General features: G+C 31.4%; 1 protein-coding gene across 4 annotated transcripts in view; it reads right to left on the minus strand.

Annotated features, from left to right (window-relative positions):
• LOC105833047 (putative fatty acyl-CoA reductase CG8306) overlaps positions 1 to 9,341 on the minus strand; it is a 31,612-nt gene that overhangs the window by 16,204 nt on the left and 6,067 nt on the right. For 2 of the 4 annotated variants that reach the window (XM_036292026.1, XM_036292024.1), the window contains exons 2-8: positions 6,300 to 6,303; positions 3,212 to 3,753; positions 1,516 to 1,767; positions 1,170 to 1,419; positions 767 to 959; positions 412 to 651; positions 57 to 314 (exon numbers count right to left, since the gene is read on the minus strand). In XM_036292026.1, the coding sequence (XP_036147919.1) occupies positions 57 to 314; positions 412 to 651; positions 767 to 959; positions 1,170 to 1,419; positions 1,516 to 1,767; positions 3,212 to 3,403 (1,385 nt within the window). In that variant the 5' untranslated portion in view covers positions 3,404 to 3,753; positions 6,300 to 6,303. Of the gene's footprint in view, positions 1 to 56; positions 315 to 411; positions 652 to 766; positions 960 to 1,169; positions 1,420 to 1,515; positions 1,768 to 3,211; positions 3,782 to 6,299; positions 6,304 to 9,341 lie in introns of those variants that run through there. The other 2 variants (XM_012674455.3, XM_036292025.1) reach the window with 2 other exon arrangements.

The following is a 9,341-nucleotide window of genomic DNA, read 5'->3' on the forward strand; positions in this document are numbered from 1 at the left end:
ATTTTTATTCGTAAGAAATAGCGATGTCTCTTCTTGCCCTGGCTTTCTTTACTTACATTTTATCTCTGGAACGTGCTTTCGGCAAAGATTTGGGAGATTCGTTATGAAGGTACGTTCTGACACCTTGTATCAAATCTGTAAAATAGTCTTTCCAGACCAACGATCTAATATCAAGTGTAAATAATTTTTGATCCTCTGATGATAACGATTCGTGCAACTGCAGCAAGCCTGGATTATTAAATTTCCATTCTTGAAAGATAAATTTCTCAAGGCGTCCCAATGATTTATTAATATTTGTATGCAGACGAACCAGACTGAAAAAAAAAGAAGATACATTAATTACCAAAGAATTTCGTGATAAATCTATATATATATATATATTTTTTAATGCGAAATATTGCATTTCCTTACATAGGACGGCCTCCGCAAAGTCGTGTAATCGTATCCAAAATGTAAGCGGGAATAAAATGAACGAAGATGGCTGAGATTTTAAATAAGATCAATGATGGTAAAAACTTGAGATATGGATACCAAACGGCGCTTCGTAATGGATACTTGTGTAAATAATTGTTAATGTCCTCTTGTACCAACTCCCACTTGAAGGCTTTGCATGTGCTAGATGTGCAATGATACACCTTTAATCCTTTGTCACTAAAATTATAAATTATGTAACATTTCAATGAACTTAAATATTATAATTTAAAAAAGCGCATATTTTCTATGAAGTAAAATATGTATATATTCCAATTTCTTTTTTTAGGTTTACCTGCTACGGTCGATATTATAGGCTGCGACAATCAAACTGTTAACTACTATATCTACTGGAATGTAATCATAAACAAGATGCTTCGCAACTGGTAATCTTCTCACAACGCCTTTACTGGCACCTAATATAAAACCCTGTGGTCCATTTTTTGATATTGTCCATCCTGGAATTGGCTCTTTCCATGCTCCTATTACTAAATATTAATAAGAATTGGGTAAGTTAATATATTTTTTTAACTTAATTAAAATTTAATAAAAAATTAAATTAAACTTAACATTAATTTAGTTTATAAATTAGTTCATAAAATTAATTTAATAAGAAATTAAAAAATAATTAAAGTTAAAATAAATTTATGTGCGTGCGTGCGCGTGTGTTCTATAATTAAACCTAAATCTAAACTTACTCATCGAAGGACGAATAATAGTCGCTGGAAGCCCTCCATTTACTACTTCATGTTCCGCCAAATGCTTAGTGAAAGTATACGGATTCGGATGATCTTTTAATATCTCTGGCGTTTTGGAATTTAAGGCAGCATCGTCTAGTGTATCAACCAGCTTGAGAAGTGCATTTACATCCGCCGGTGCGGAATACACTACCTCATCGACGTCGTGCAATACTGCATTAACGTATGCACTGGAAACATGAACTAGCGCCTGAAAATATTAAACAAAAGAAATTGTAAGTATCAAGATAAATGTATATAGAAAACGCAAGTATAATTTCTGACAAAATATTTACTAACGGTTCACCTTAAGATTTTTAATCTCCCGACAAAGCTGAACGACTCTGCGAGTTCCTAACAAGTTGATATTTGTCGTAGTTCTTAGATCGGCTTCGAAGTCCAATGTAGCGGCCGAATGGAAAACAACTTCTACTGTGTTTATTAGGGTTGTTCGATCTTGCAAGGACAATCCCAAATTCTCTTCACCGACGTCTCCAGCGATTGCGATCAGTTTCTTGAACGAATCAGTTTGCTTCTCTTCTTTCATTCTGTTAAAGACCTAGAAAAGAGTTATAATCCAATAAATAAAATGCAATAAATAAACTGCCTGCCAGTAGATTATAATTATAAGTAGATCACTATTACTTTAAAAAGTAACAGTTACAGTTATAGTTAGTTGAAAAATAACGAGTTGTTATTTTTCAGTTAAATTTTATAATGTTTACTTAACACATATAAATAAAACACATAATTTTATATTTTTAATATTATACATATACATACGTTCATGTGTATGTATAAGGGCCCTCGCGCAGACTTTTGCATAACGCATAGTGCATGACACATAAGAGAATCAATTAGAGTCATCTATTTCCCTCCCCGGGATAGAAATAAAGACTTCTGATTGGTTAATTCTTTTATGCATTATGTATTTTGTGTTATGCAGAAGTCTGTGTGGCAGCCCTAACTTATCTTACTTATTATAATACACACTCTGTTATATGCTGCATTATTTTGCATATAATAAATCACAATTATTTTAAATACTTATAATATGCAAAATATATTTAACATATTAAGTAAATTAATAATTTACAATAAATTAGTATTTACTTGAATATATTATCAAATATATTTATTAACTAAGAAGTTATTTTAACACTAAATTCAAATTTTGTGATGCAATCATCATAAATCAATAATCCAACGCTTGTAAAAAATAAAGTTTCAACTTTAATGTTTATAATTTGTAATAGCTATCCTTGAAGCTAAATCATAAATCTAAGCAAAATCAAGCAAATCTGTGATTTCTTATGATGTTGGCAAGTTACTACTTAAAATTGTTATATCGTGAAGGCATCAATTGGAATAAATACAGACTAGATTTACAATTCTGCTACAATCCTACTGCAACATGCCAGCAGCAATACAGACACATTGCTATCTAAAGCAAGGTTTTTTATCTATTTAATTTCCAGCTATTATAATCTGCCATTATGCTCTGTAGACAAATTGCTCTATATCACTGTATTCTATCAACAGCATTGCATATGCTGGATTCAAGTATGTGTACTCAGAAAACATTGAGGTTTTATGGATATCTAAAAAAATGATGTCTTATTAAAGATATCTACAAGGTATCTAAAAGACATATTAGAAGTTATTTTTAAGATATTTGTCATATGTCTTTTAAATTTCTAAGATATCTTCAAAACATCTCCATATCTCAAAACGTTGCACAGATTGCCAAGATATTTTTTCAAAACTTAAAAAAAAAATACACCTTAGAAATTTAAAGAATATTTTAGAAATCTCTCCAGAACTCTTGAGACATTTTTTAGAAATCTAAGAAAAGGATCTCTCCTTGTTTATGCAAGTAGCCTTTCTGCAGATTTGCAAGCAAACGTTTAATAGAATCTATTTTCGACGGATTCTGCTGTCTGGGAATGCTGGAGAGCCGCAACATTCGACGATCGAGCTAGGCGTTTCGACGTGCTACTTACCGAGTTTTTCGTTAGTTCCTCCAATCTCTCGGCGATCTGCTTTCCCTTCTTTGGCCGCATCAGCAGGTAAATGCTCGTGATATCCGGGCAGCATCGCAGAAGCTTCTCGATCAGGCAGACCCCGACGAAACCGGTGCCGCCGGTGATAAATATGTTTTTGCCGTTGTAAAAATTCGCTACGTGCGATGCCATGACGTTAACGGCGCTCCGTTGATTATCCGGTGATAATAAGCTCAACGAGGACGACGGTGCCGTTGAGCTGAACGATCAGACGCTCGTGGAGGAGGCGCGAGTGGATGGCACGACGGACATCGACGAATGAACGCACGAGCAACGACAGCAGCGTGAACGTGGAGTCGGTGGAGTGGAGCCTCGAGGCCCTCGAGCGACACTGCCGGGCGGCAGAAAAAACAAGAAAATCGGTTACTGCTCCGCCACGAACGACTCCAGAGTCCAGCCAGTCCAGCTGACGCGCGACATTCCAGATGCCACGGCGGCGATCACGACGGCCCGCGATGGCGAGCGGCCATGCCTGACTGCACCTGTTTCTGTTTGTGCCTGACCAGACTGACATGCCGATGCCATGCCGCAGTCTGCTCTACGATTCTGCGCCCTTGCGCGTCGGAAGACAAATCATCATTTCCGGCGATTTCGATGATTGAACATCGATTAACTTAATTGACGATTAATTTATTGAGTAATACGTGATTTATTTTGTTAATATAATTAAAAAAGAACTAAATTAGGAATCGACTGATTGACCTAAAGACGATTTTGATTATAAAGTAAAAGTTTTGCTGTAAATAATTATATCGTTTGTTATTAAACGTCCGACTTAATCGGCGAGTAATTCACATATACTTTAATTTCTCCTTTATAGAATTTTATTAATTCCAAACCAATCAAATCCAATCGACTTTAAGTCATTCGATCGTAGGCGCTACGAAAATACGTTTAAAAGAAAATATATATTATACAAGCATTAATTTTTTACTTTCTTTGTTTTTTTCAATTCTCACGATTATATCGCATCCAGTTTTTATCTCATGCTACATATTTCTAGAATTATATTCTAGAGTTAATGTCTGGCTTCATGAAATAAAAACATAAGACAAATGTTAATTAACATATAATAATTCTCTAAGAATTGTAATTGTGAGAATTGTGAATATATTTTTTAAATTTAAAATCTAAAGAAACCGCAAAATGTTTCAAAAATTTTGAGCTTGAACATTTTCTTAAACGTTAATTAGCTTAAATGTGTAGTTAAAGAAAAATATTAAGTTCTTATATTAACAATTAATTACTTAACAAATATTAAGTTACAGACAGTAAATATTATTTATATTTTTAACTAAATTGATTTCTAATTAAATTCTTCGTGGCGAACGTTCACAGAAAATTCACAGAATCTTAAAGTACTCTGTACAATACTCAGCTTATTAGGCCGTATTTTGTTGACCATAGCAAAAACCTTCACTGCAAAGCCATGCATTGAAGACGTTAAGCATTTATTTATACGTTAATGTATTTGTTCATCGATTGAGACGTTCGGTCGTTTCGTCAGAAACATACGCTCCAAGATAAATAATGAGGTGTAAAATCCTCAAGTCATAGCATATAGACTATAGAATCTCTACGGTCTTCGTATACACGATAGAAATCATTTCTTTGAATAAGTGTCGTAAAAAAAAGAGACCTGACTAACTGCGTCAATACGAAGCTCATTCAGATCAGTTTTATTTTGCGCCGTGTAAGCATTTGCATGCATTGGCAATTATCAATTTTTGCACATTACACGCAATACACGGAAGTAAATACGGCGCGTACGGATTGAATTTATAACAGCGCATTTTCCATGCATTATCTTATAAAATGTAAAAATGTTTATTGAACATCTTTCTGCATTTCCATGCTAAATGGATGTGTTTTTGCGGCTATGTACAAACGGAAAAAAGACACAGAATTCATTTATTTCATATTTATTTTAAATTCTACATTATTATTTCCTATCAATTTATTTCAAAGTTTGATATATGCAATATATTATATGACATAAATAAATGTACTTACATATATTTCCAAAGTATATTTTAAGAATAACTCATATCTCATCTTTTTTGTAGTTTATTTTTATCTTATTGTAGAACACATTTATATCTGTATTATTAAAAATTGTTTAATTGTCTTGTGATCTTCCAATCGCGGAATCGGAATCGAGCGCACCGTTTGCATTTTCGCGTTTCGTGATATTCTGTTGTTTATTCAAGATCTTAAAAAAAAGAAACTGCGGTTGCAGTTGGACACTTTCACAGTTAATAACAGGAAATTAACTACTTTCGCCAGGAAATAGCAAGGCAACGCTTATAAAAGTATCATATTGCTTTTAACGGTAGATCGTTACGGTACAATTTAATTTAACAGGATAACATAAAAAATTAATTGTTCAAGTTCTGCAATAAAAAGTTCAAGGAATTTTGAAGAGAAATGATATGATTAATATAATTATTTCGAACACTCGAGAACTTGATTATTAGAATGTTAAAATTGTGCTTTATGCTTGATCATCCTGCATAATCATTTTCAGGCGTAACAACACAATTTGTAAAATTTTTATATTTTTAAATAATACTTTGAAATGTGATACATATATCCCTGAAAATAACATCGTATTGATTATGCTGTTTCAAACATTGTAATTGGTATATTGATTTATAATTAGTCAGAACTAGCTATAAATTGTGCTGAAATAAACGTCTTATGTGTGGAAATATATTGGTTCTTTCATAAAGATTTGTGCCGCGAGAGTAATGAGGCTCGTGTTTAAAGTAAGCATTCAACCGTATCCGACGTTTGTTGAAATATGACAATGCATATGAGGTAAAGTACATGCAAATAAATGCAGGATCTCTCGCTAAACGAGAGACATGTTAAAAAGATACGATGCGCTGCAAATGGTTTTGCTGAACATCTACTTAATATAAGAGCCGTTAGTCACTTTGCATTTTGTAATAAACGAAGAATAATTTCTGTTTAGCGCATATACCTTTTTGAAATTTCTACTCTGTCACAATATTTTCATAGCGACGTACCTGTATAAAACTACTCTCTTTTTCTTTGAAAGTCTAAAATCTTTTACACTGTACAAAGAACAAAATGTTGTTAATTTGATTATATTTTTTAATTAAATTAAATTTGATCTATTCAAGTATTTCTATTGCATTAATTATTTTTTACAACACTCTGTGTATTGTAAAAATTCGATATTTTCTGCAACACTCTGTGTATTGTAAAAATTCGATATTTTCTGCAATTGTCAGCCTATTGCAGAAAATAATTTTTACAATGCTCTGTGTATTGTAAAAATTCGATATTTTCTGCAATTGTCAGCCTATTGCAGAAAATAATTTTTACAATGCTCTGTGTATTGTAAAAATTCGATATTTTCTGCAATTGTCAGCCTATTGCAGAAAATAATTTTTACAATGCTCTGTGTATTGTAAAAATTCGATATTTTCTGCAATTGTCAGCCTATTGCAGAAAATAATTTTTACAATGCTCTGTGTATTGTAATAATTCGATATTTTCTGCAATTGTCAGCTTATTGCAGAAAATAATTTTTACAATGCTCTGTGTATTGTAAAAATTCGATATTTTCTGCAATTGTCAGCCTATTGCAGAAAATAATTTTTACAATGCTCTGTGTATTGTAAAAATTCGATATTTTCTGCAACTGTCAGCCTATTGCAGAAAATAATTTTTACAATGCTCTGTGTATTGTAAAAATTCGATATTTTCTGCAATTGTCAGCCTATTGCAGAAAATAATTTTTACAATGCTCTGTGTATTGTAATAATTCGATATTTTCTGCAATTGTCAGCCTATTGCAGAAAATAATTTTTACAATGCTCTGTGTATTGTAAAAATTCGATATTTTCTGCAATTGTCAGCCTATTGCAGAAAATAATTTTTACAATGCTCTGTGTATTGTAAAAATTCGATATTTTCTGCAACTGTCAGCCTATTGCAGAAAATAATTTTTACAATGCTCTGTGTATTGTAAAAATTCGATATTAAAGTTGTAAAATGCGTAATTTTGTTTTCAATTTCTTTTAATGTGTAGTCTGATACAGGCTTGGTAAACGTTATACAGGAGTGAACGTTTTTGACCTTTACTTCAATGTTACCGTCAGCTAAATCACATAAAAATGCGTGATCTTGAATAAGTTATTAGTAGCTTACATAAACCTAACAAAATATATTCGAGTTTTAATAAAAGTATTACAAAAATACGCACAAAAATATAAGGTTATAAAAGTTTAAAATATACGGGCATTCTGCTATTCCAGAGTTATTTATTAAATGTTTTACCTTTCAATTGAAACATTTCTAAAATATCTCTGAAAAATTTCAGTGTTATTTGTAGTTAAGAATTGTATGTAGTAAAATCCAGAAATGTTCTTAATATCTAGTCTATTGCATATTTCCGTAAATATCAACCGTTACATCGTTACCTCGAGTGAAACCGTTACATGATCGCTATGTCGAGATTCTTAATTTAGATCTTGTATATAAGTATCGTTGGAGTTTAACATTACCAGAATTTACGTAATCTCCGTGTTCTCTTTTTCCGATTTTGGGAAAAAAGAAACGACAATTAAATGCATATTTTTTTAGTCATTAGTTATGAATATACAAGTTTGAATAAGAAATATTGAGAAAATTTGATAAAGATTTACAAAAATCTCGATTTTAATATAAGAAAATTTTGTGCGAAGATAAACTTTGGCGTTTTCTTTTTTTAATTAAAATTCTGTATACACCCATGTGTATTACTGTACAATATTCAATTTTGTTGTATTACCATTTGTGGAATGTTTAATTTAACAATACCATCTGCAGGTACAGAGATTTCTAGAGATTTCTAAAGATTATTAATTTTATCAACGAGATGTCATTAAAAGCTATGATTAGGTTTACATTAAAAATAGACGTATTTCATATACATATACAATGTAAATTATGTAGTCTATATTTTATCCATGTCATAAATAATCAATAAATCGTAAAAAATTTTAACTTTATTATAAATTAAATTTATATTTTATTTTCTATTTTTAATATTACATATTTTATTTTATCAATATCAGAAATTTTGTATAATTCTATTACTTTTGTGTTGTTATTCAATTTATAATAATTTACATTGTTTGTGTCTACAAAAAAGATTCGAGCAAACACGTAAACGTAAGTAAATTATATAGATTATAATCTTGAAATTTACGGCACAATTTCTGTTAAAAATTATTATTCGTAGGTAAATTATTTTGACTCGGCAAAATGGAGTGGCGAAGAAGTTGGAAGAAATTAGAATATGTGCCTCTCGAAGCTTCGAGAATTCATCAAGAATTATTAAGAAAGTATAATACAATAGGAGGAAGACGGTAGCATCGGAAGTAAACGTTGCGGTCTCGATTAAAAGACCCGAAAAATCATCGGAGTTATTAGGAGTATAGAATGAGCAAGGAAGTTAACGGATTTCTAGTAACTTCCTCACCTTACATGCTTTGCTGATGCTTCGGACGAAATTTTCCGGATTTTCTAGCGCCGCGAATTTTACCCAAAATATCATCAAAGCATGTTAGGCGAGGAAGTTACTAGAAATCCTTTAACTTCCTCACCCATTCTGTACTCCTAATAACTCGGATGATTTTTCGGTCGTTTATTCGACTGAACTTCCAGTCCCACCGTCTTCCTCCTGTTGTATTATACTTTCCTAACAATTTTTAATGAATTTTCGAAGCTTTAGGAGGCACACATATTCTAATTTCCTTCGACTTTTCCACCATTCTATTTTTCCATTAAAACAGACATCCTTTAAGGGAATGCTAAAATGCTCGTCAAACTTGATCGGGGTTGATAATATATAGCACATTATTAACAAAATTTCGTATTTATTATATTAAAAGAATTAACAGAAATAAATGTTTTGGTTTTAGTTTTGAATCATTTTCCATATCAAGAAAGATAAATAAAATTGAATTAATTAATTATAAATTAGTAAATTAATTCTCCGAACAATAAATGTTTTAAATATATCAATGAAATAGATTGACTATACGGTCCGCAT

The sequence above is a fragment of the Monomorium pharaonis genome, chromosome 9 (assembly GCF_013373865.1).
Source record: "Monomorium pharaonis isolate MP-MQ-018 chromosome 9, ASM1337386v2, whole genome shotgun sequence".
NCBI lineage: Eukaryota > Metazoa > Arthropoda > Insecta > Hymenoptera > Formicidae > Monomorium > Monomorium pharaonis.